The 27,215-nt window shown below is 52.0% G+C and overlaps 1 protein-coding gene across 1 annotated transcript in view; it reads right to left on the bottom strand.

Annotated features, from left to right (window-relative positions):
* The window catches only part of PDIA5 (protein disulfide isomerase family A member 5), a 94,420-nt gene that overhangs the window by 55,005 nt on the left and 12,200 nt on the right, over positions 1–27,215 (bottom strand). Inside the window, exons 2-5 of the mRNA XM_081235640.1 lie at positions 17,569–17,695; positions 14,574–14,661; positions 4,167–4,250; positions 3,868–3,913 (exon numbers count right to left, since the gene is read on the bottom strand). Coding sequence (XP_081091766.1) covers positions 3,868–3,913; positions 4,167–4,250; positions 14,574–14,661; positions 17,569–17,695 — 345 coding nt within the window. The remainder of the gene's footprint in view (positions 1–3,867; positions 3,914–4,166; positions 4,251–14,573; positions 14,662–17,568; positions 17,696–27,215) is intronic.

Raw genomic sequence — 27,215 nt, 5'->3', positions numbered from 1 at the left:
CCAGGAAAAGAGGGAGGTGGGGGAATCAGGAACCTGCCCTATTCCCTACCTGGAGACCCAAGTGCCTGGAACGGGATGCCTTGTGCCCTATGGGCAAACGACTGGGGGTGTGCCATACTATCACCCACTGACAGCTTACTAAGGGCCCTAAAAATGCACCCCACCAGGATTCTTCAGCAACATAACACCTAACTCTGGTCCACTGACACCTATGATGCTTCTTCATGGACAAGAGAGGAAATTTGAGACAATTAGTTGGCTTATTCAAAACAAAGGCACATGCTTCTAATAAATCTCACCTCCTCCAGAAAGTCTCCCTGATCAATTTGAATAAAGGTCTTCAATCCTGTGCAAAGTAAGATACTTACACATCAGGCAGCCACTAAAACTGTCAATCGCATAAGCAAGTAATCACAGCTGCTTGTAACCGGCTTGGTATTCCATGATCTAAACTGGTTTGGGAGTGTGTTAAATCCTGATCATCCTGTGAGGCTCAGGTGGGAAGCCCCCAGGGCAGGGTGCTCATCGCTGTGGCCCCCTGGTTGCCGGATTTCTCTCCTTAAGGACCCCCTTCTAGATGGACCAAGACCTTCAGGATAAAGGGCTTACTTAGCCTTTGTCATGTGGACAAGTGAGCAAATTCAAATCTCTGCTCCCCTCGGGCAGGACACACTTGCAGCAGGAACAGGGGGCACATCCCTCTGCTCCCCTCCCCACTTGCCACAGTTCACTGATCCAGGACAGAAGCTGCATTCCCTTCCCTCTCAGACAGTCATGTGGGAAATGCTGCTCAAAGCCTGTGAGAGCCAGAAACGGGTAACAGAAACCAGCCGAGGCTCCATCCCTCCAACCCTGGAAGGGATTGCTGGCCGTCCATGTCAACAGATGAGCCCTCAGTGTCCCCCAGTTTGATGCAAGATTCTGCTACTTCTGCCCACTCTGACCAAGCTCCAGGGAGCAGATGAGGAACCGGGTATGCTGGGGTGGAGGAGGGAGGGAGGTCTGCGGTGAGAAAGGAAACACCCCCGTAGTGAGCCTGTGCATGCAGCCCACCCACCGGTCACACACAGAGGACCTGGGAGGCTTGTTATTTCTGGAAATTCCTATTTGGAAAGAGCACTATGGGAGAGTGGGAGACAGCCAGGACTTCGCAGAATTTCATTCAGGTAATGCTGTCTGTCTGTCCAAACAGAGCTGTGAAATGCCTGCTGGCAAGAGAAGTGGGCCATTTCCACTAGGCAGAGGCAGATCGGCCTTCTCTCAGTCCCTAGTGAGAGCTTCTCCGTGACAATACAAGCCAAAGTGGAAGCAGCAGGGCCGTCCCGAAACCCATACTCACAGCCACGAGCCATGTGAGAAAGATGCTTGTAAGTGCCCACCCGCCTGCTGTTCCAGAAGATCCAGTGCTGGTGTCTCAATTTGGGGTACACAGTGGACTTTAGGAGTCTGTGAAGCCCCAGACTCACAGGAAAACACTTCCTTCAATGTATGCACACACACTGTTTCTAGGGAGAAGGCCCACGGCTTTCAGGATATTCTCAGTGGGATTAGGAACCCCAAACAGGTAGGACCTACTGCTCTGGGAGGCTCCTGTCCCATTCCAGCACGAGCTAAGTTAAAGGGCTACCACCCCCACCCCTGCCTCAGCATCAAGGAAAAAAGACGAATGTGGATGGAAAAAGGAAAAAAAATCACTTCTTTTAATGTAATAATTGAAACATTCATACTACCAATCTTTTGCTTTTCAGGTGATTATTCTTCTTTAATTGAAGTTGAATAATTCCATCCATAGGTTCTTAGTCTCCAAATCAGTCTAACCAACAAGACCTTGGGTAGAAAGGTCTGCAGGGAGGGGCGCCTGGGACACTGCCGTCAGCTGTCCTATTCTGGGTGCTCTGAATCCCAGGGAAATTGCCCAACACCCTGCATCTTGGTCTGCATGGCTGGGAAACCACACCCACGGCCACAGGCCTTGGGAGAAGGTCACCCGAGGGCCCCCCGAATTTCACCTTCCAGGCACCTCTGCTCCTCACCACTCATATACAGTAAGGATCTTGCTGGACAGTCAGCTGACAAGCAAAAGGCCGCTTATACAGGAAGGCCCCCTCTTTGAGTTCCCCGCTCTTTACACTCTCACTTATCTGGCCTCTGGACTCTAGGGACCCTGGCCTAGTCCCTGTGACCTGGCCCCCGCAGAACCATACAGGGTGACAGCAACAACAGCCAGACCATGAGCCTGAGCCTGTGCACCCACCCTGCTGGGGGTCTCCTTCATCTTTCCGGAGTTAGAGGCTCAGGAGAAACCCTGAAAGGAAAACTGATCCGTAACCAAGGAGGGCTTTGTTCGTGGCTGCTCCCTGTAAGAAGCAGGAGCCATCAGGCAGTCACGGGGAGCTCCGCCATTGCCCCCCACCCTGGAGAACCCCAGGGACTCTACTCCAGTCCTTGATGGTCCCACGCGCTTAGGGGACCCTGGGACCAAGGATGCCCTCTCTCTGCCCAAGACCCTGACCCCATACAATGCTCAGCCCACTTCTCCAGCTTCTTGATGCTGAAATCACAGGAAGGATGGGAGCAAGCAGGTCCCACACACCTGGTCTTTGTAAGGAGGTAGACAGAGGCCAGGGCTTGGCCTCCCTCACCCAGGCAAGTCCAGACCACCCGGGCTCCTCTCCTGCTACTGCAGTTCTGAGCAGCTGCCGTTCTCTGCTCCACAAGCCCAGGACAGACAGACAGCTAAATATAAACTGAACACAACCTCCAAAAACAAAACGAAAAGCCTCCGCCCCCTCTCTCCATCAGCACCTCCCTCACCCCACCCAGCGAAGTCTGATTCCTGCGGAGTACGTGTTCCCTCCAAGGACTTCAGCTGACGTCTTAACACAGAATAAGAGGGGTTAAGTAACTCTAGTTGGGAGAATTTTCTCTAAGTGGCTAAGTGGGTGTTAAGATGATGAGTAATCAGGCTGAGCCTGTGTAAGGTAAAAGCTGCAGCAACTTAAAAAAGAACAAGCATTAGTGGATAAACAAGAAATGACCAGGGAGGTAGGGGGGAGAGAGGGAGAGGGGCACAGCTGCACAGACAGATGGACAGACAGAAAAGAATGGAAGGAAACAGATGGAAAGAGAGAGACAATGAGAGAGGAGCCCAGGGTCTAACACAGTCTGAGAAGCAGGAGAGTCAGAGAGGGTGGATATAGCATATGCTGGAACAGAAGAAACACATGGCCCCAGCCAGGGCACGGGGATGCTGCCTGGACCAGAGGCAAAAGAAGACTGATTTGAGGAAGGGAATGCACATGTTGAAGGAGGAGACTCTAAGGGCAGTGGAAGGACTCAGGGCTGGGGGAGCTACTTTGTGACTAACAGGACAGCACCTGCAGGTCAGAGGATCTCCATATTTATTTTCACTGATGCATTTCCATCTCCTTCTGAATTGCATTTGTAGCAGGGAACGATCTCACTGACATGGGCATCTCATCTGCAATGAGCTGCAGCAGCCCCAAAGGTGCTGCTTTGCCCGAGTCTACAACACTGTGCTCACCTGGGCACAGCTGGCCCCCTCCAGCCTGTGGGCGGCCCCCATGGACACCACTGCAGAGGTGAGAGAGGGCTCTGAAGCCACAGCGAAGGGAGACTCAGGCCTTTGCAGGGGAGGGCATGATGTCATACGTATCACTGGACAACTGCTGATAGAGTCACAAACTGTCTACAAGGTCGGTTATCCCCACTCGTTTAACAGTTACAAACTTTTCCAGGCATTCTGCTGATCTATGTTCTAGAGATGAGAATCCCTCAGATCATTCAGAAGGGTATTTGTACACTCTGCCCTTCCTCCTCTGCTGAGAATGAGGGAGGGAAATTTACCTTAAATGTCACAGCTCGGTTATATTCAGTATGAAATGCACCATCCCTGTCAAATAAGGAGAAAAACGTGTTAACTTTAGGAATGGTTGTGAAGACACTTACCTCTGGTTTCCTGCAGCATCTTAATAAGATTCAGTTATTGAACACAGGTCAATTTTTTTTTTAAGAAATAATTGTAAACACAGAAAAAAAATCATTCTGAAATAAAATTAATCTCACTAAAAATCGCAGTTTGCTGAGAATACCAATGGAAGCTTTCAGCATTTACTTGGAAATTGGAAATGCCCACATGTACTTACTGGTAATGGAATAATTCGACCTTTTTGTCCTTTGAGCTTAGGTCAACTTTCATCTTCTTGCACAATTTTCTACTCTCTGCGTCACTGAAAGACACAAATGTCAGGAAAAAGACACTTGTTACCTGAAGCCCTCACGAAGGTGCTAACGGAGTAAAATTTGCTGGTGGCCCAAGAATAAGGCAGGTAGCTTGGAATTCTCAGTAGCAAGTGAGGCCCTCACTACCCACGGGTTCTCAGAGAACAGGAAGAAATAGAGAAACCAACAGGATCTGGACTGATTTGGAAAGACAGGGGCAAGCAGATGGGGAGGACACATCACTACTTGTAAGAGGCAACGTGATGGATCCAGATAAAGGAAGTGCCCCAAAAGCTTAGAAGGCAGATGGCCCATTCTAAGAAGGAAAATAAGCTCAGGATAGTGGTTCCCAGTCCTGGATGCTCATTAGAATCACCTGGGGAAGTTTTTCAGCATACTGATTCCCTGACCCTCCCGCAGATCACGACTTCAGAAGCTCTACCTGCAGCCCCAGCAAGTTTTTGTTTTTAAACCTCTGATGTGTGCCATATGCCACCTTCTATATACCATCAAACCAGAGTAGGAGGGAAATGTTCTACGATGTTGAAGGAGTTATGAAATCTGACCAGGTATGACAAAAGCCGAAAAGAGAAAGGGCAAAGGTTTGGTGAAGTGCTAACGTCTGCAATATCACACTCCTGCAACTCTTCTCGTAAGAAGAGTCTGCCGGGCGCCATTCACCATTTACCGAGTGCTCAATCACGACTTCCTCTAATCTTGGCTCCCTTTCCGTTAGACCATGGATCTCAAGGTGTGGTCCCTAGACCAGCAGCATCACCACCACCCAGGAACCTGTCAGAAGTGCAAATTCTCAGCCCCATCCCACACCTGCTCAGTCCAAACTCCCGGCGGGTCCTCGAGCGACTGTGTTTTAAGGAGCCTCCCAGGTGATTCTGACATCTGCCCCTGCCCCGCCCTCCTCCTCTCCCCGACATCTCTGCACCCTCCACGAGGTTCGGCTTCCCCTGTGCCCTATGCTGGCGCCCCAGAGACCTCACCTGCTCTCACGGCCTCCCCACCACACCTCACCACATTCAGCCAGGTCTGCCCAACAGCCAGCCAGAGGCAGCAGCTACCGTGCCCGCAGGGCCCTGCTCCTCACTGCAGGAGCCTTCCCCACATCTCAATGGACTCAGCGAGGGCATCTCAGCCCACACCCACCCCCACTGGTCCCCGGTGACTACACCACATGAGAAACCTTGTTCTGCCAGGGATGACAGCCACCTGAGGGAAGTCCTGTCGGCTCCCACCTGTTTACCTACCTCAGCACCTTCGACAGCCACCAGCTTCACACAGCTGAGCACCAGCCCCACAGCAGATGGACTAATTACACCATTCAGCTCAATTCTAAAAGCCACACTCATCGATGGACAAGCAAAATGATGGGACCTCATTTTAAGTGTAAATGTGCAATTTGCAGTTCAAGAAGCATGTCTTGCGGGACAGGTGTGTGGGTCGGAGAGGGAGAGTGTCAGCCACTCCCAGGGGCCCCCCAGCCCAGCCCAGGCCCAGAGCCTTCCCTCCCTGCGTAGCCCTACCTGTGGTGGCCATCACTGCAGCCGCTGCAGCTTCCAGCACCCCCATCGGCACCCCCAGCAAACAGGGGACTAAAGAAACACACAAAAGGGCTTCCTTGGTGGCGCAGTGGTTGAGAGTCCGCCTGCCAATGCAGGGGGCGCAGGTTCGTGCCCCGGTCCGGGAAGATCCCACATGCCGCGGAGCGGCTGGGCCCTTGAGCCATGGCCACTGGGCCTGCGCGTCCAGAGCCTGTGCTCCGCAACGGGAGAGGCCGTAGCAGTGAGAGGCCCGCATACCACAAAAAAAAAAAAAGAAAAAGAAAAAGAAACACACGAAGAACTTAGAAAGGAAAGGCTGTGACCTCTCCCTCAGGCTGGAAAGGGCCTTCTGAGATAGGGAGTCCAGAGAGAAGGGATAAGCTGGGCTGCGGAGGGGACCCAGAAGGGCTGAGAGCGTGCATCAGGAGGCCCTATAAGGGCAGCCCACGCAGCCAGTGGCTGAACTCTTACCCTAGAGCCCTGTGAGGTTGCCGGGCTCACCTCCACTGACGGTGGCGATTACAGTTCGGTCTGCCCTGTCCTGAGGGCACTCTGTGGAGAAGCCACACTGACAGGCAGAGGGTCTGTGTGTGACAACTGCATCTGAGGCGCCGTTTCCCTGCCCCAGGGGAGACAGGAGGGCTCGACTTGGATGTTTATAACTGTTCCCTTGGCACTTTCCCTGTCCGGCTTTGTTCTGCTGCGTGCAACTGTTTCTGTGACCACCCACCATCCACCCAAATGTGAAAACAAATAGTGGCTGCAGCAGGAACCAGGTCCAGGTGCCCACGGTCCCCCTCGCCCCATGCTAGCATCCAGCAGGGGCACCCAGACTGCAAGGCAGCCCCATGCCAGCTCTCTCCTCCGTTGAGCCTGGCTGGCAGCCTCTGCCTATGACTTTACAAAGCAGAGAGAGGAGCGATGGGGCCCATCATTGCAACCCCAATCCCTGCCGGCTGTGCGGGAACCCACTCCATGGAAAAGTCTCACTATCCCGGTGAGCCCAGGCCAGGATTAGGAGCAACATTCCAAAGAGACTGGGTGAAGCTGGAGGGGCACGGAGGCTCCCCGAGAGCACATCCAGCCCGCAGCCTACGGCCCCCACGGCTGTCCAGTGACCACATCTCTTGTCTCTGCCACAGGATTCCTTGTGGCAGACTCTGTGCAACCCTCTCCCCTCCTTAAGTTATAGGACACTCTCCGAGGATTCTCTCCTCTTCCCTGCCCCCTACACACACACACACACGCACACACATGCACACGCACACGCACACACCCTCAGAGGGGTAGGTGGGGAGCCAGCTTCCCGTCCTCTCCGAGCATCTCTGGCACAGACCCCAGAGCCTCAGCCCCCCTCATCCAGCACAGTCACACGCCCTTCCCCGCTGTCTCCACACCTGACCAGCATGTCCACTGTCATCCCCCATCAGAAAGGTTTGCTCCACCAAGCCGAGGGCTTTGTTTTGTTCATAGCTAGTTCCCCAGGGTTACAACAGCTGCCGGCACATAGCAGGCGCTCTATAAATAGCCTGAGTGAGTGAGTGAATGATGCCGGCTGTTGCGCTGGGATGAGGCGCTCACTGCTGGCTCTCTGGGCTCTGCCTATTGAGCTCCAGGAGTCCTGCCAGGTGAAAATTCCTGACAGTGCGCTCTCAGATTGGCTCTCCCTCCTACGATTCTGTCAGAGAGAGAGAGAGGGAGGGAGGGAGGGAGGGGGAGGGGGAGGGGAGGGGGAGGGGAGGGCGAGAGAGCGCACTAATTGCACAGGACAATAAAAGTCATGAGTTCAGGAAGGGGAGAAATTACCCAAGCTCAGGGACTTAAAAGGATTTGGGTTGATAGATTCTGCACAATTAATTGTGCTGCCGCCCTTCCCTAGCCAGTGACCGAGGCTCTGGGGGGAGAAGACAAAGGCAGTGGGCAGGAAAATGAGCTGCTCTGCCGGGGATGGAGGGAGGGGACAACCACAGAGAGTGGACTGGCCATGCAGAGGCCCTCGTCTGCCACCCCCGACTGTCCTGCAGGAACCAGCCTTCTCTGCTGGGGAGGCTGGAGCCTCAACACCCTCTGCCCGTTTACTCACCCATGACCTGCTACATCCCCTCCTCCCCCACCTCCCTGGGCTCTCCTCTACAGAGAATGTGAAAGGTCACTGAGGCCTTTTCACACTTCCCTCCCCATCCCTGGCCCAGACAGACACATACACATGGGCGTTTTCGTTTGACTTCGTTGTGGGTTGCTGGCCAGCAGTGCAGAGTGGCTGCAGGTACGTGGTGCTGTGTTTACTATATGTACACGTGCATTCAAGAGACTGGCAACTCACGCTCCTGGAAGTCAGACCCAGGGATGGAAGGTGGGGGGTGAGAGTAGGAAGAAGAGAAGAAATAAGGTGCTAGAGGCTCGGGAAGGGGAGGTACTCGACTTTGAGAAGTCGCAGCCTAAGTATCAAACCCTCCCTGGAGTCGCTGTCAACTGGAGTGACTGATGGCTTCTAGATCTGGCTCTGCCGCTAGCCAACCTGTGACCTCTGGCAGGGCCCTTGGTTCCCCGAGCTGCAAAATGCGGGAGTTGTCCGTATGAGCTGGATGGAGCTTTCTATTCCCCTACAGGGTCAAGTCTTTCTAAAATATCAAGGCAGGCTGCCTGTATCCTGACGGATGGACCAGGAGCCAGAAGCCAGGACAGATGGTGGAGACTGGGCCGCCTCCGGCAGCGGGTAAAAAGCAGACTACACTGAGGACCAGAGGCAAGGCCCCCAGCCTGTCTTGGACACTGTGTGCCTTGGCCAACTCAGCCTTCCTGGGGTCCCTTTCCCCATCAAAGAAGGGGTAAATCCCTTTCTTCCATCTGCTCGGGTCTAATACAGGATTCTGAGTAGATGACCTGTGACCCCAGAGGGTGGGTAGCAGAGGAGAGTTGGGACGTGCCCCCACTTCAGAGACATGAAGGAAATGCAAGATAAGGAGCGAGTGAGCAAAACAACACCGTCAGCATGCCTGCAAGGTGCCCCATGCAGAGGACAATGTGGAAGGAGGTAGCTGGAGGACAAAGGCAGGAGACAGAGAACAGCCTAGAACAGCTGGGCCTTCAACTTGCCCAGACCTGGATGGCTGGTCACAGCCCTGATGATGAAGGGACTCCCACAACAGGAGTCTGGCTGTCTTCTTGGTGCCAACCTCAAGAAGGCACATGATCAATCATGAATTATGTAGCAGAGTTCATGAAAGTGATGGGAATACGAGAAAGAAGAGCGTGCCTTCTCATCCTCCACCTGCCTCTCCAGCCCAGCAATTCTAGGGGGACACGTCACCCCCACGAGGGCACAGCAGTGTGCCACAAGGTGTCTGAAGCCACGACACAAAACATGGCGCCTCTTCTGGAAGCCTGCTTTATCCCATGGTAATTTCAACACGCTTACATGTAAAGGAGCAAATGCTAAGTTCGAATAATTTTTGGAAAAAAACATGGGCTTCGGGCTTCCCTGGTGGCGCAGTGGTTGAGAGCCCGCCTGCCGATGCAGGGGACACGGGTTCGTGCCCCGGTCCGGGAAGATCCCACATGCCGCGGAGCGGCTGGGCCCGTGAGCCATGGCCGTTGAGCCTGCGCGTCCAGAGCCTGTGCTCTGCAACAGGAGAGGCCACAACAGCGCAAGCCCCACATACCGCAAAAAAAAAAAAAAAAAAAAACATGGGCTTCAAAATATGTTATGCCTGCCCTGGCAGGCCCCACATCTTGGATCTGGGAAGCCAGCACTGCTCCAGGGGAAAGAAAGCAGATGGGAGAATGAGAGCAGGTGGTAAGGTAATGACCTTAAACCCTCAGGGAAAGAAGGCAGCAGGCGCCCCATCAGGCAGCCTCAGCCCCGTGAGAACCAGCCCCAGGAATTAGCACCCCGGGCACGGCTCCCGCCTGCTGGCTCCAGCTCCGCCGCCCAGAAAGCAGCCCTCCATGCCAAGGCCGAGCCCCGATGCCAGGCTGCAGGGCACGTGGGGAATACCAACTCCCTCACACTCAACCCACTTAAGAGCTGGACAACTACCACCAGCCAACCCAAGCATGGCTGCTGAGATCTGAGCCAGGAGGTGGAGTGAGGGGAAGGGAGAGCTGACAAATCCCGGGACAGAAGCCAAAAACCCTACGGACACTTCAGAGCAACAGGTTACGGAGGCCTGGGGCCCAACAGAGAGGGGTGTGTGTGCCTGCCGGCACGCAGGCAGGAGCTGGGAGGAAAGCGCCAGAAAAGCAAGAAAAAGAGAAGAAATATCTACACACAGAAGAGAGGAGGAAAAAGACCAAAAGAATGGGGGAGGCAGGGACCCGAGAAGGGAAGGAGCAACAGAAACTATTAAGGGAGAGGGAGCAAAGGGGGAGAGAGGAGAGATGCTGAGAGGGAGGGACCGGAGAGACGTATGAGGCAGACACCCAGGGTGGGGAGAGACACAAAGACTGGAAGACACACCCCTCCCACACATTTACATGAATACATGGGTCTGTATACACATGCATACACACGAGCACGTATGTGTACACACGTATGAGCCTGGCAGCTTCTGGAACACTCTGAACCAGGCTACGCAGGGGTGAGAGCAACTTGGAAGATTCAACTCCATATTTCACACAACAGCAAACTGAAGCCCAGAGAGGGGCAGTGACTTGCCAAAGGCCCCACAGCTATTTGCTGTCAGAGCCTGGACTCAGAGCCAGGCCTCCTGACCTGCAGTCCTACAAGTTCCACAGCACTGCATAGTTCTTAAGGGCCAAAGCAAAACACCCTGTGCACTGGGGCTGACTCTCACACCCAGAAGTTTCTTCAGGAGCATCCTCACAATGACCAAGGGGTCCTCACACAAGGAAAAGCTCTTGAAGACAAACACACCATTTCCCTCCCTCCAGCTTCTTGGAATGTCCTGACAATCTGGCCCAGATGAAAAACAACAAGAGTAGAATGGGATCTCACATTAAATTCTATTCTACAAAGATCTTCAACACAGACCTGGTAAGAAGGCAGAATATGTATTATTGTTCCATTTCACAGATGAGGAAACAGACTCAGGGTAACCGACCTGTCCAGGGTCATGGGGCTAGTAAGTAGTGGAGCTGACCCCTCAACTGGGGCCTGTGTTTACTGCACACACCTCTACAGACGCCTCACCCCGGAGCACGGTCTTCTCTCCCCCTAGGATGCCCTCTGCCCCCTTCACCTGCCTTTTAAGGGGGGAAAGCAGAGGGGCCATCACCCACCCCAAGCCCTGGCATGCCCATTCCCACCTCTGACCCTTCACTGGCAGGGCAGGAAGCAGAAGTGGGGAACCATACACAGCAGGGCCTACTCGAGGGCAGCTGTGCTCTGGCCGCCCACCTGCCGTTTCCCTGCTCACTCTCCCGCAGAGAGCACCCACCAGAGCACTTCTGCCCATCCCAGGGCGTCTCATTCAGACTCATAAACACAGACTGAGCGCGTTTAGGACAACAGCTGAGGGCTGTCATCACAGGGCCCGGAGTGCACACGGTGGGTTCCCTTAATTAACGGGGCACATTCAGAAGTCTCAGAGCAGGAGTGGCTGAGCAGACGGGCAGAACCAGCTCACGTCCTTGGGGATCTCTCTGTGCAACGGTGATCCGTGAACTGCCACCCAGGGTGGCCTGCATGGACCAGAGCTCCAAGTTCTATCCCTTTGGCTGTTCTGGGAAGATTTAGCTGTATCCTGCCTCTGACTTCAAACTTGAACCCAGGTATTCCTGCTTCCAACATCATCCATGATAGCTCCATAATCCACCTACCCATCTAAACTTTTAAAAGCTATTTAATATTGCAGTTTATACTTCCTCTTAGAGGCATAAATTGAGTAGCAATTATGTGAACAGTCAATCCTTTTGTCTTAAGATTGCCGCTTTTAAGCTCTAAGGTGCCCCCCTAGATTTTCATTTTAGAACATCAAAAGTCACAGGATTGGGGCTTCCCTGGTGGTGCAGTGGTTTAGAGTCCGCCTGCCGATGCAGGGGACACGGGTTCATGCCCCGGTCCGGGAAGATCCCACATGCCACGGAGCGGCTGGGCCTGTGAGCCATGGCCGCTGAGCCTGAGCGTCCGGAGCCTGTGCTCCACGGCGGGAGAGGCAACAACAATGAGAAGCCAGCGTACCGCAAAAAAAAAAAAAAAAAAAAGTCACAGGGTTATTTCTCCCATTTGCACTTTTATTGATTCCAGATAGCATGTCTCCAAGTGAGTCCTGAATTCTATTCTTCTTGGTCTGTCTTCACATACTAACCCCGGCCCCATAAAGTCCTGCCTGTCCAGGGAGCAGAACGGGACTATCATCTCCATACCCATCGGCCAGATGACCCGAGGGGCCCACACCACAGGGAACTGCCTGCAGGGAAAGCCAGGGCACTTTAAAGACCTGCTACTCTGAGGTCTTTGCCCCAGATTTGAATTCGACCTCCTCTGTGAAGTTTTCCTCAACCTTTCCAGGCAGAACGAAGTGACTGTAATCACCTGGCTAGGTGTCTGCTTCCTCTCCTCCTTGCACACTGCGCTCCTCGAGGACACTTAGCCATGTGTGTACCTCAAAGCACAGAGTGAGGGGCTTCCCTGGTGGCGCAGTGGTTGAGAGTCTGCCTGCCAATGCAGGGGACAGGGGTTCGAGCCCTGGTCCCGGAAGATCCCACATGCCACGGAGCAGCTAAGCCCGTGTGCCACAACTGCTGAGCTTGTGCTCTAGAGCTGGCGAGCCACAACTACTGAGCCCGTGTGCTGCAACAGCCAAAAATAAATAAAATAAATAAATTTATAAAGCACAGAGTGAGTGCTCGGGAATGTCTGCTGAACGGACCCAGATGGATGGCGCAGCTAAACGAAGCTCTTCTGCCCACTTCTGCCACCTACAAGCCTGATGAGAACTCCCTGTGATGAGGCTCTGTCAGCTTGGCAGGACTGATGTCGTCTTCGGGTATGGAGATTCCAAAGCACCCTGTCCCCTCTGATAGGCTTTAGTACTTTGCCAGTCACACAGATCACGCCTGGTAAAATACGGGAGACAGAGACACAGCTGGAAGATAAGAACACTTCTAGACCAACTATGAACTAGAAGTAACCAACAGCCACAATCTCGCCAACTGTCTAGTGAGCCGTCTGTTCCATTTCGCTGGTGTTTGAATCAGTTGGGAGGCGTGAGGCCAGACAGGCACGTGTGTGTGTACATGCGTGCACATACACAAACACAAACACACACACACACACACACACCCTACAGCAAACACCGACTGGCTAAGACTTCTTCTCCTGGTCTCATTCAGTGCTTTGTCAAAATATGAATCTCCTTCAATTCTCTCCAACGATGGGCAGGACCAGCTTGAGGCTATCAACTTATAAAACTGTGTGTCCCAGAAGTTCATTTGCAAAATAGCCACTTAGAACTCAGAATGAAGAGGAAGAAGACTGCACTGGAGTGGAGCCCATAAAAGCTCACTGAACCCACAGGGTAGTAGCAGGGCTTGTGACTCGGGCAAGGACAGAGACAGTAAAGGTTACAAAGACCTTTATGGGCCATGCAGGAAAAGAACTGCCTCTTTTCCCAGGAGAGCCCACCTCATCCCCGTACTAACAAGACTGAAATACCGCCTATGCTCCTCTCCTCTCCTCTTCCCAAGCCCAAACTCCCGATAAACCCCAAGTCCAGGTGAGGAGTGGCTGCACTCAGCAGCTCTGGAAACACCTCCTGTCCTTGGTCAAAAGGACATGTAAATACTGGCATCCACCAAGTGCCGCACAGTGCCTCGCGTGCAGCCAGTGCTCAACAAACGCGCAAAGAATAAACCTGTTCTTCTCGACCTTTTCCGTATGTTTCACTGTCTATGTGTCTTTGCTCTGTTTTTGCCGATCTATGCCCAACTGGGAGCTAATTATGTGACAAAAGGTGTGTGTATAGAAATCCCAGCAGCAAAAGCACTGAACACAGGGAGATGTAGCAATTACTCCTAATGACTGAAAGGAAAGGGAAGCTGAGCACACCGTGGACTCAAAACTCCCAAACTCAAAAGCATCAGAGGAATTCGAGCAAGAGCCCCCTTCGCCACACTCAGAAGCAGCTCTCCCTCCTGCGGGCCGGCGCTTGATTCTGCCACCGCAACACCGACAAGGAAGTCTCTGGGAGGGGCAGGCGAGGCAGGAGGAGAAGTAGCTCACAGCATCATCATCAGGACACGTGGGGGTAGGGACGCAGGCCAGAGGAGAGAGCCGGAAGGACTGAGCCACCTGTCCAGGACTGACACATCTAATGGAGCCACCTTGGGAGCCAAGGCAACAGACAGGTCATCAGCTGGCTCCACCGCTTTTGCACCGTGGGCACTGGAGACCTCTATTAAGACCTGGGCTACAGGCAAAGCCCGCAGTTCTTGCTGCAGACCCCCCACCCAATAAGCAAGCCCCCCGAGTGGCCCTGAAAATCATCTTGGCTCTTTGGGCACCAAGGCCCCCTCTGCCACCCACTGAGAAGGCAAAATCAAGTGACACATGACAACAAAGTAAAAGGTAAAAGCACTACGGAAGAGGGAAGAAGAGGGGTGGGGATGGAAAGACAGAAGCGGGAGCCACACCTGCCCCTCCTCCAGCCCACAGCGGTCCTGCAGCATTGCTGGGCCAGTGGGGGTCCTTCTGCAGCCATCTCTCCATCACATCCCCTCTCCCAGAGTATCAATCAGGAACAGTTCCCACCCCACCCACCAAAGCCCACACTCGGCCCTCCAGCCACCATACCCCACGTCCCCAGGACATACCCACAGTCCACCCAGCAGATGGTGCCTTGTCCTTTCACTGCCTGGGCCACAGTAGACAATAACCTGAGATGACTTTCAGCTGCAGCCTCTGTGAAAAAACAAAAAATTAAACATCTGTACCCAAGTGCACCATGGCCTCCCCTGCCATCTTCCCCTCAGGGGCAGGGAAGGACGGAGACCAGTCCTAGAGGTGAGGTCCTGAGCACCAGTTAGAACGCTGTCCCTGTGGCAACGGTTCTGTAAGAACAGCCCAGCTCTTCTCAGAAAGTTCTGCTCCCGGAATCCTCACAGATGCAGAACTCTAACTCTAACTCTAACTCTAACCCTAACCCTAACCCTAACCCGCCTTCTAGCCACACCTCACATCTCACTCTTCCAAGAATCTCTCGGCCCTCAACTTCCAGTAGAATCTCTGACTCATTACCATTCTGGGACACATTTTAAAAATTCTATAACTGAACAATTACAATTCTATAACTAAGCGGGGACTGAGTCTGCTGATTCCACGCTGGTCTGCCCTGGTGCCCAACCTGGGAGCTGACAAGGGAGGGACCAGACCCTTCCTTCACTTGTGCGTCACACACTCACCTAGGGACTTGGTACAACGTGGTGATTTAATGAGGTTTACGTGTGACACTAGTCTCTGATGGACCGATACTAAATGTACCCAAGTCACTTTCACGGCCCTCTTTCCCAGCACTGGCAGTACCTTGGGGGACAACTGCAGGACCGTGGACTATGCCTTGGGGCCGGGCGGATGAACATGAGAAAGGAAGAGGCTTTGGGCAAAGCCCCTGGAAACTAGGAGGGCGGGCGCTTAGAAACGGAGCCTCTGTGGCCAGGATTTCCATGCTGCCAGCCTGCAGTGGTCCACTGCTGGGTGGCTGTGGCCAGGCTGTCCCCTTGCCCCATCACCCCTGTGAGCTCCCTGGAAAGGTCCTCCACGCAGACACTATGGAGAGCGCAGGCTGCCTGCCGCCTTCCCCCAGAAACCACAGGAGACGTTCCAAAGCCAAGCAGAAATGATATGTGAACTATCTGCTTCCTCAGATCTCCTTTTCTAGTGTGGCTAACGGAAGCTGTTTGTGAACACAAAGCATGCTGAGCCTTTCATGCAGCCAACAGAAAGCATGCTGCAAGAGCCGTGCACGGAGCCACCTGCAGGAGGCCCTCCCAGGAACCCCCCCAGGCCCACAGGAGGAGGGGGCACAGCCGAGGTGGGAAAAGCCGCCCCCCACCCTTCCAGCTGGGCTCTGGGAGGCAGGGGAGGGAATGTAGAGCCATGTGAAGGCCCTCCCAACCCTGCCTTTCAGCCTTGGAAGGGGAGGCACTGGTTGGAAGGGGTGGCGGGGGGAGAGAAGCCAGTTACTGGCGCTGCTCCCAAAGCCCCTGGAGGTCCCCAGTCTCAGGGGCAGGGCTGGGCAAGAGGCAGGGAGGCAAAATCACCCGGCCTGCGACCAGAGGGAGGCAAAATCACCCGGCCTGCGACCAGCGGTCCAAAGCAGGGAGGAGCCGGGCACACGGGCAGCACTGAGAGTTCCACCACCAAGAGGCAGAGACAGAGGCTGGGTGAGGGCCCAGGAGAAAACAAGAGTGCCCCCAGCCCTGCCTCCGGCCCCTGCAAGCCCTGGTCTGGACCCCTCGCCTTCCCACTCTCTCCTTTCCGAATCCTTTCCTGGTGGCGAGCCTCCTGTCGCTGCAGACTCAGAACATTTCTCCACGCGCTCCAGCATAGGAAGCGAGGCGGAGGCAGCAGCGGGACCAGCTCTACCGCCCACTGGCTGGTAGACCTCAGATCAGGCAGCTATTCTCCCTCAACTCCAATTCCTCCCTCGACTGGACATTACCCGCAACCTCACAGCAAAGCAGCAAATGAGAGCGTGTCACACAAGTTCCTGTCAGTCCTTCTAAGAAGATGAGCTTATGTGAGAGGACCTACCCAGGGAAGGAAGTGAGTGAGTCCCTGGAGGGCACTGACGACCCCCCAGCTCGGGAGCAGCCAAGGGGGCTGAGCCATGCTTGTCCAGGGCCCTAGACCCCAGGCCTCAGGAGCAACTCTGCTTTTCCCCTGCCTCAGAAGGAATGCTAGTCACACGCTGGGCTCCCAACAACCACCCCAGGGAGTGTGTGCCAGGCCCTCAGAAGGGCAAAGAGCAGCATGTGCCCGGGTGCTTGGAGGATGCAGGCTTCAGGAGGGACATGTCCAAAACATCCATCAGTCCCCCATGCCAATGGGAGTCGAGGATGAGCTGCCAGGGAGAGCTCTGCCCGGAACCAGCCCAGCCACTGGCTACTATTTCTTCAGGGCACAGAATACTTGGCATCCTTAGGAGCAGCGAAAACACTTAACTCTGCTGGAACAGCATCAACAGTCAGACATTCAAAGTCGCGGCCAAGAACTGAGCAAACCTCTCTCCATCTGTGATGCCCTCGCCAGCTTCAAGGTCAGAAGAGGCAAACCACTAGTCCTACCCCCACTGAAGCCACCCTGTCCGGAGCGTGGAGCCCACTCCAAACTCAGTCTCTCGTTCTGACCCCAGAGCGGGACAGACTGGGGCCAGGCAGGGCCAGGGTTGCCAGCCTGGGTGTGTGCCCCCAAGCCTGGGACCAATTCAGCTGGCGACAGGTTGGCCCAGTCAATTAATCAACAGCTCTGGAGAAGCACGCCCTGGCAGGGCTGGCCGTGCTGTCCAGAGAGCCAGAGCGTCCATGCCGGGTGGTCACTGTCCTCTGTCTCCTTCACACACACGTCCTCTCCCTCCTGAGGTACTGAGGGACTCCAGAGGGCTTTTCCTAAGAAACACTGGTAAAAGGGAACTGAAACGCCCTCTTAGGGATCCAAAAGCAGCAGAACTAACACCCCTGAATCTTCTGACGGACCTTCCCTGAGCGGTTTTTAGTCCCGGGGTCTCTGCCTTCCACTTCTGTCCCCACTCCTTCCTTTCTATCCCGCCGCATCCCTGACGATGGCCCCAAGGCCAGGAGGGGCACTCACCAGATTTGGAGTAAAGCACCAGTACGTTATTCCGGGTCCTGAGAAGTTTTTTCAAGTCCTTGGGGTCAGAGATTCTCTCGACGAGTGAGGAGAACTTTGTAGAGGACAGCCACGTCGGCAGGACCACCTGGGGATCAAGGAGCCAAGGACCGTGAGTCTCAGGTCCCGGCTGGGCCTGAGCAAGAAGGGGTGCCCCAGATGTGCTGCCTCTAGGCACAGTTGCCTTGGGAGGGATAAGGCTCACCCCTCCTTCTCTCAACTCTACACCTGCCTTTTGCCTCATCCCCTCTCCAAATTGCCCCCCTCCCACAGGGACTCTTCCGGACCACTCCCAGTCGCCAGCTCACCCTTCATCTTTTTTATGAAGCCATATGGACTGCACAGGTACATAAGCATGCTGCATGGACATTCTTGCCACCCTTTCAATCAAGACCTCTCTGGGAGGTCAATGTCTGTACCCTACACTGCACCCAAACACCACACACTGGAGCAATGTGAAAACTCCATCCCACCTAGAAGCACCAAAGCCCCAAGTCCACAGAGAAGTACGATCACCTCTTAATGTGATCCCATTTAGGATGGGAATGGATGGGTGAGGGGTTTTCCACTTTCCCCACTTAGCCAATGATCTCAGGAGATCAGCCAACAAGAAACAAGCCAATTCTCCCAGAGAAAACCCTAAAAACCTTGGGCCCTAGAAGTACCAGGCACCTCCGCAGGCATGAAGAGAGGTGGGCTGAAAGCAGGGGAAGGGGAGGTTGTTACATGTTTGAACAAAGAGCTGTCACACAGCAGATCCCCTCACCCAGACCAAACAGCCCCCTGCCTAGCCAGCAGAAAACAAAGATTGAATAGGAAAAGCTCTGCCAGGAGACACCAGGCAAAGGTGGGAGGGAGTATGGACAAACTGAAACTTGAGATCACCCATCTCCCCTAAGCCCCTACCCACCAGCATCTCCCTTCCCTTTTCCAGAATGTTGCCAATCTGATCCCCCCAAGCAGGTTAGAGAATTTTTCTCTAGGTTAACTGAGGAGCATAAGAAAAACAACCAAAAGATAGTGATTTGGAGACTCTTCCAATGAAACAGCTGAATTCCCATTCAAATACCCACTGTGAGGCCCTCCCAGTAAACAAGTGCCCTCCACCCCCTCCCCACACTCAAGAGTCTGCAACCCACAGCCTATATCTTGATCTTCATTACACACAGATAACCAAGATTCACCAGACGTCTGAGGGAGGCCCTCAACACAAAGACAGAGATGAGAACAAAACAATGGAAAGATGAAACCTAAAAAGAACAGAAGAAAACAACTAAAATTGTTATTCTCAGAGAAATAAAATGGTGCATCCATAAGACAAGAATAGAATGTTATGAAAAAGGAATAGTCAAAGAGAATGATGAAAACCTCTTAGAAAATAAAATCCTCTCAGAAATAAAAAAGTTCAATAGGGCTGAAGGTAGAACTGAAAAAACTCCTATGAAATAAAACAAAAAGATCAAGAAATAAAAAGCAGAAGAACAAGATAAGACAAATAATAGGTATTCACTACATGCAAGAGCCAAATTAAAGGAACTAAAGAAAAAGAAGAAAACAGAGGAAAAGAAATTATCATGGAAAATAATTCAAGAAAATATCCCAGAACTGAAGGATGTTGAGTTTCCAGGGGAGAGAGCCCAACATCACCAATAAAAAAAAGACTCTCACCAAGTACATCACTGAAAATTTTCAGAACTCTGCTGACAAAGAGGAGATTCTGAAAGTTCCAAAGGGAAACAAAAAAAACAAAACAAGAAAACCACCACACACAAAAGATCAGGGGTCAGAACTGGCATAGGACATTTCATCAGCACACCAAAAGACAATGAAGCATTGCCTCCACAATTCCCAAGTAACATGATTTCCAACTGGAATTCTATAACCAGCCAAACTACCTGTCAATTGTGAGTAGAGATTGACTCAGACAGACTTAAGGTCTCAGACGTGAAAAATTTACCACCAAATTCCCTATTCTCAGGAAGTGACTGGAACTCATGCTCTACCAAAACAAGAAATAAATAAAAAATGAGAAAGACATGGAACCTAGGAAACAAAGGATCCAACAGAGGAGAGAGGCAAGAAGTACCATGTTGATGGTGAAGAGAGGTCCCAGAACAAATGTCCTGACCCCACGGAGCAACCAGCCCAGAATGGAACAAGGACAGAGGACAGAGGAACATGGTCAATAAGAAGAGGCAACTACAGATTATCCTATATGCTTGATCTTATAGATCAGTTAAATAATCTGACGGAAGTCACACAGCTAATAAGAAGCAGGTCCAGCATCTGAACCCCAGTCTCTCTGTTTGACCCCAGGCCCTCTCATGCCACTGCCTCTTTGTAGCCAGAAGTCTCGCATTGAGTCTGAGCTCTACCACTCAATAGCTAAGATGCCCAGGCAACATCACTCAATCTTTTAGACGCTTAGTGCTTCGCATCTGACGTGGAGAAAATGATACCTCCCTCATGGGACAGCTGTGAGGATGAAATGGGGTAACTTATCGAAAATGCTTTATAAATCATAAAGCACTCTAATAGGATCAGTTACCATAATATATAATACAAATTTCCATCTCAGCAGAGTAGAAGATGGAAATGTGGCCATATTTTAGTGTTTCTAAATATAATCTGCCATTGGATGCAACTTTACTCTTCTCCCCAGGGTAAAACCATCAGGAGGAGTTGTCCAGGAATGATTTCTCCCTTATTCTGCCCCAGCAGGGCAGCGCACGATGCCTGAGGACCCCCTGCCCTCATGCGGCGACCTTGAGAGCTCACCAAAAAGTTCATTCCACCTTATTATCACGTTATTCCATTGCTCCCAGGGAGCTAATGCACTTCAGACTAAAAGGTCCATAACACAGTGCACATGGTTAAAGGAAAAAAACAAAAGAATCTGTTGGAAAAACATGTTGACACTGCTGTTTTAAATCCTCAAATAGCCTGGCCAGTCAAGAAAAACAATTACCCTTGCCCAGTGCCTCAGGACTCTGACCCGAAAACCAGCTCTCCTGAGACTGGCCGGCACCTGCACTTCTGGACTGGGGAGCGGGAAAGGGAAAGGGAGGGCAGGCCCAGTGCCCACCTGCCTGGGTAGCACAGCAGGGTGCAGCTGGGCCAAGCGACAAAGACAGCAAAGTGTCTACAGCAAAAACCACAAGAGCACCAAGTTTCAAGGCTTATCCACAGCTTCCTTCCTAGAAAGCCCGGCAAATCCCTCAGGTCATCTAACCAACAGCCACTCTCAGAGTAAACAAACCACTTTTCAGCCAGCCACCAAAGCCTCTGAGCCAGTGTTTACCCTCACACAGCAGAGAACTTCAGCTCTCAGAAATACAATGATGCTGGGGCTTAAACTCACGGTCTGCAGCCGGCCTGGTTAAGAACCCTTTATGGAGGGTCCATCTCCTCCTCATCTCGTCTCATCCCTATTCCACCCCCTAGACTAGGAGCACCTGGCCCCTTGAAAGCCCTTAGGAGATGTCTGTCCAGCATAATAAACATGACAAACACACTGGCTGCCACACTCTTGAGCTTTGCAGAGGTACCCTGCTGGGAGCATGTTACAAGGTGAGTCCATGACAGCTCTCAGGAGACCCAGAGGGACCACAGAAACCAGACAGACCCAGGGCAGGCAGAGAGGGTCTGGGCTGGAGAGTGGTGGGAGAGGGCAGATGGGGCCAGGCTGGGGTGGAGGGTGGGGTCTTGAAAGCCTGGCTCAAGAGCCCCTTCTGGCCCCATCTCAGACTGGACAGTCATCAGAAGGCTGGAGGTGAAGGGACCTGCTGGGTGGCTGCCCAAGTGGAGAGAAATGGGTCAATCCAAGAGCCTCAAGGGAAAAACAACAGAACTCAATGACTATTCATATGTAAGCAAGGAAGGAAGAGAGTAGAGGCTAAAGTGACCCAAGGATTCTGTGCTCAGAAATGGAACAAGAACCAAAACTGGAAGAACTGGGAAGCAGCAGCAGCAGAAGAGGCTTCTGTCTTATGTTGAGGAAGGTGATAAGCTTAGGTGCAGACATGTGGACAAGACGCCCCAATGCAGGTGTCCTCCAGGCTGGAGAGTGAGCCTCGATGTCAATGAAGTCTCAGGGGTCGGGGTCCAGAGGGAGAAGGCAGGAAACCCCTCAGCTGAGGAGGAGGAGGAAGGACCAGGAGAACAGTGGGAAGAAGGTAGGAGGTACCACAGACCTGGTACCTGGTCAACACAGACCAGGGAGGAGACACACAGGAAATCAGGTGTGATTTGCAGGCAAAGGTCAGGGCCAAGTCCCCAGGGATGTTCCGAGAGCATTCTGGTGATGGGAGGGCGGCCGGAAGCCAGGCTGCAGAAAGAAGCACACCCCACGCAGGGGGCAGCACAGGCGGCCACAGGGTCGGGAGAAGGATGGGCTGTCTCCACCTAAGATGGGGAGCTGCATGGATATTTGTGGGCACTGGAGAGGCAGGATTTGCAGGGAGAGGATTTGAAACTTTGGGAACAAGAGGAAAATAGGATAGGTAGATCCAGGGGGAACCAGGGGACTTTGGTGTGCAAAGAGCTACAATGCTCAGTGTAAGATCCCTGAGAGAGGAGGGGGAAAGGCCCTTGTGTCTGGCCTTAGACAGACCCTCACCTTAGCAAGCAACCACAGGGGCAAAGGGAGCGAGGCCCTTTCCTCCCTCCCCTAACCCCAAGGGGACTCTCCTCCAGCCACTTAACATTCTCCTTTCTCCTCCACTTCAGTCGATTTTAACCTTTCCAGTGTGCGCGCTCCCTTCCTTTCCTTAAGATACAGCTCCAGTAAGCCTTGGGTCTCCTTGCCAAGAGCCTTCCTGCAGACTTCATAAGGCACAACCCACAAACGTTGATAACAACAATAACTAAGGCAACTATAACAACGTTAATAATGCACAAACTCTCTGCTTTGTCAAGCCCTCAAGGGGGATAGGGCAATGTTTGAGAAGGAAGCCAGCCACCTTCGGAGCCAGCCATGGAACTGTTCCCGGGTTCCGCAGGCTCTTTATATTCTAAGGCTTTCCCTTTGGAGGTAGAGGAGAGAAAAAAAATCCCCTTTGTGCCCTATGCAAACTCCTTCTGACTTTCCCCCAATAATTGTTTTCCTTCTGCCCCAGCCTTAACAGCATTTACATCAGGGCTGAGCTACCCCATGGGCTGGGCTGAGATCCATAAAACCTTTGCCTGGGTGCAGGGCAGAACACTGCCAGGAAGGACGGCTCCCTTCCTCTACTGCTGGGGAATACAGGCCCCCAAAGCCAGGTCCTGCCTGCGTCAGAGTCAGTGCCCCCCTCTGCCATCAAAGTACCGGTCCCCCCAGCCTCCAGCCCCTGTCATAGTACTACACCCGCCTCAGAACACTGGGCCCTCCATCAGAGAAGCAGCCCCCTCCACCCCGAGCCCCTTCCCCCATCAGAGTGCAAGGCGCTCTGCAGAGCCCACTCAGGGTGCCTGGCACGGAAGTCCTCACCTCCACCCTCCACCACGGTTGCGGGCAATGAGGTCGAGGGCACTGGTTTCTCCCCCTCACCTGCCAGACTCCCTGCAGTGCTCTCCTAACAGGTGTCTGCCCTGTTCAGGGCCCACCAGATAAATGGCCCTGCAGCCTGGAGGCTCGTGCTCCTCTCCTCCCTTTGTGGTTTCCCCACACCCCTCTGACACCACAGAAAGAGCACTGCTTCTGGAGTCAGACAGACCTGGGGTCAAAGCCAGGCACTATCACTTATAGCTAAATGATCTCAGATGTTACGAGTGTCATTTCCCTGCCTATAAAGTGGAGAAGATAATACTGATATCCGCCTTGCGGGGCTGGCTGAGGATTAAAGGAGGGGGAGAAAAGTACATAGAGAACCTAACATAATGCTTGGCACACAGTACACAATCATGATAATTATCTGTATTAGCACCATTAGTGAGACAAATCGCAGAGCAAGGGCAACAGAAGAAACGGCACCACCTCTTCCTCTCCAGTGCCCTGCCGGCAATCAGGCAAAACAGCACATGCAGGCAGGAAGAAATGTACACGTACACACATCCAGCATCAAAACCTCGAATGATCACCCATCAGCACAGCAACCAACGGGCCACACAGCACACGGAGGACGGTCCTTCCGGGTTTTGTGCCCATTTGCCCCTCACAATAACCTGATGAGTGGGCACTAGCCTCATCCTACAGATGAGGAAACTGAGGCTCAGAGAAGTTACCTTACTTACCAAGGTCACACACAGTAGGTCAAGTTGCAGAGCTCGGACTAGAGCTCGGGCCTCTCAGGTCCTGGCCAGAGGTGTTTGCTTCCCTCCACCCCACAAGCTCCCTGGACTCGCAGCGACCCAAGTGGACCACCTTCCCACAAGTACCTCCTTCCCAGGAGCACCTCCTTCCCCAGCCAGGCCCATCAAAGCAGCCAGGAAAAGCCCAAATCTTCCAGAATCCCCTGGCAAGGAGAGTCCCAGCAGGGATTTACACTAACCCTCTGCTTCCCGCAAGCCTAGAGCACCCGGTTGTTGACCACCCTTCTCGGGACCCTGGGGCAGTCAGCCCAGATCTACCATTAATCAGAGGTGTGTACAGGGGTCCGGGCTCCCTTCTGCCTCGCTGTCCCTCTAACACACCACACTCACAAGCTCCTCTCTTCACTTAACCTCACCCAGCATCACCAGCAGCCTAGACATAAAGAGTCATACAGGGCTTCCCTGGTGGCGCAGTGGTTGAGAGTCTGCCTGCCGATGCAGGGGACGTGGGTTCGTGCCCTGGTCCGGGAGGATCCCATGTGCCGCGGAGCGGCTGGGCCTGTGAGCCATGGCCGCTGGGCCTGCGCATCCGGAGCCTGTGCTCCGCGATGGGAGAGGCCACAACAGTGAGAAGCCCGCGTACCGCAAAAAAAAAAAAAAAAAAAAAAAAAAAAAAGAGTCATACAATTCTGGAAAATAACAGGGAGAACAGTCCTTGCCACATTACACCCTCAGCTTTAAAAAGCTCCAGATCTCTGGGGCGCATGCCAGCACCCTCACATTCTCTATAGCCCGGGAGGCTGTCTGTCGTTATAGATTCACTATTCAATGCAGATCATGAAGCCAGAGGTATTCTATTATGTAAAAGCAACTTGCTAAAGGAAGAAGAGCTGAAGACAGAAAGTTAACATTAAGGAAAAAGGGTGGAGGTGGGACTTGACCTTTTTTGCTCTGTCACCTGAAAAAAGATACCCTTACGTTGGGAGCTGTGAAGAAACCGGTTTAATTTAGTGTAGCCCACATTTTGCTCAAAATAGTTTTGAAATGTCAGAATCTAAGTCTAGACTCTTAGGAAGCTAGTGGTAAAGGGATCCAGGAATAAGGTTAAAAACAGATGACTTGAACCCAAGGTCAGAGAACTCCAGCTGGCTAAGTATTTGAGAGCTAGAGGTTTGGTAGAAAGAGTCAGAGACCCAAGTTTTGTGCTGGCTTTGATATTTACTGACTATGTGACCTTGGACAAGCCATGTCTCCTTCTCTGCTCCTTTTTCTGTAAAATGAAGGGGTTGAAAGTGATTTCCAAAGTCCCTTCCAATTGTGATATTCTGCAGACCTAGCTTCATGACCACTAGCAGAGAAGTACGGTGAGGTAATTACACCTCATGAAGGAACTGCTGAGTTGCCCTGGGCATGTGGCCACCCACATTAAAAGTCAAACCTCTCAGTCTTCCTTGCAGCAAGTGCCCCTGGCATGTAAACAGAAGTGTTATGTGGCAACTTTTAGGAACTGTCCCTCATAGACACCTGGTATGAGTCTTCTTAGCCTCTTCCCCCTTCCTGCTTGCTAGAATTTGGAAAGATGGCTGGAACTCAAGCAGCCACCTTGAGACAATGAGGTAGAAGGACTTGCTAAAAATGTGGAGTCATCAAGATAGAAGGTACCTGGGACCCTGATAACACAGAGGGATATACTGGCCCTAGAACACCCCTTTCCAGCTTCTATGTGAGTGAAATAAACAGTTGCTTTAAAGCACTATCATTCTGGGTTTTCTGGCACACATGCAAATAGATCTTGTGTGCCTATTGAAACAAAAGCTTTAACTAGAAAGAAATGCTAACATCTGCTCCAGTTGGGATATTTCAAATCATTGAATCATGCATTATACTTCAGATAAACTGTTACAAAGAAGGAGACAGCGAGACTATCAAAGATCTGATTTACTGTGTTCCTCCTAATTACCCGAGTTGCACTATGCCTGTTCCTAACAGTATCTTGGTCACCTGGTGACAGCTACCCACAAATGAAAGGAAAATTAGCTAGTAACTCTCCAGTTTCCCCACAACCTCAGCCCTTTACTAGTAAGGGGACCACTGCAGGCCACCAGAAGGCCAGGACATTCCTTGTAGTTCACAGGCTTGAGCTGGGCTGGTTGGTTTCCCAGATACAAGACTCCTCTCAACATTCCTCACGTGCCATCTCCAGCCTCCAGGTAGCCCTCCAGAGCCAAGGCCTCAAAATCTCCTGAGGCTGCACAGTACAGAGGAGCCCGGAAGGCTGTGGAAACTAAACATGTTAATACATAGAAATCCATGTCCTACCATTTCATTTTGGATGGCTCCAGTCATTACAAAGTCAAATCCCTCCCCCTCCCAAGCCATTCTGCCAGCCTATCACACTCTGAAGACAGCAAACACATTCCCTCTTAGGATTCTGTAGGTGAAATTCCCCGATTCCTCATGTGCCCCCAAGCCCCTCACTGTCCTGAATGATCTGCCCTAGACACCGCCATGTTCCTGGTTCCCAGAGTGACCGACCCCAAGGCTGGGAGCACGGTGGCAGAGCCTGAAGAGGGTAACGTGCCATATCACACTATAATTTACTTTTGGAAATAAATACCTATGCTTTCATAATTCAAAATACAGGAAATTAATCTCAACACAAATCTTGATTTTTGGATCATGGTTTTTTTTAAAAAATTGAGAAACACCATTAGTGAATCTCTTAAAATATGGCACCCAACTGTCATACAGTGCTGGCAAAAGCCTAAACCAGTACAATTCTTTTGGAAAGCTATTTGGCACAATTAATCAAGTATCTTAAAAGTATTTACGCTCCTCGACTTGGTAACTCCACTTCTGGGAATGTGTCCCGAGGAAATTAGCAGAGATTCTGACACATACATGATTTGCTCGGTCCTACTCATAAGAGTCAAAAATTGTAAACAACCTAAATATTCAACAACGGGGGAATGGTTACTTAGAGTAAACCACTCAACAGAATAAAACGTGCATTTAAACGATGTTTTCAAAGATTGTGCAATGAAAAGATATTTTTTTAATGTTAAGTTTTTAAAAAAAGAATTCAAAATGTACATGGTATGATTACAACTATACACAAAATTATGCTCAGAAAATAACTGGAAGAAAAAATGCACCAAAGTAAGGCTTCGTCCTTGTACGTATCTTTCTAACTTACCGTAATAGGCATGTCCAATAGAAATATTTAAAGAAAAAAATTTACCATCATTTGACTACCATCATGGAAATAATTAACAATCTCAAAGTATTTCCCCACCACAAGAAAGTATAACTTTACAGTTGAGAAACCTGGCAGAAACCTCCTCAACTAAGGGACCAACAATAACACCATCAGTAAT

The sequence above is a fragment of the Mesoplodon bidens genome, assembly GCF_964165515.1.
Source record: "Mesoplodon bidens genome assembly, chromosome: 5".
Classification (NCBI taxonomy): Eukaryota; Metazoa; Chordata; class Mammalia; order Artiodactyla; family Ziphiidae; genus Mesoplodon; species Mesoplodon bidens.
The sequence above is the reverse complement of the archived record's forward strand: the minus strand, read 5'-3'. Positions and strand labels throughout refer to the sequence as shown.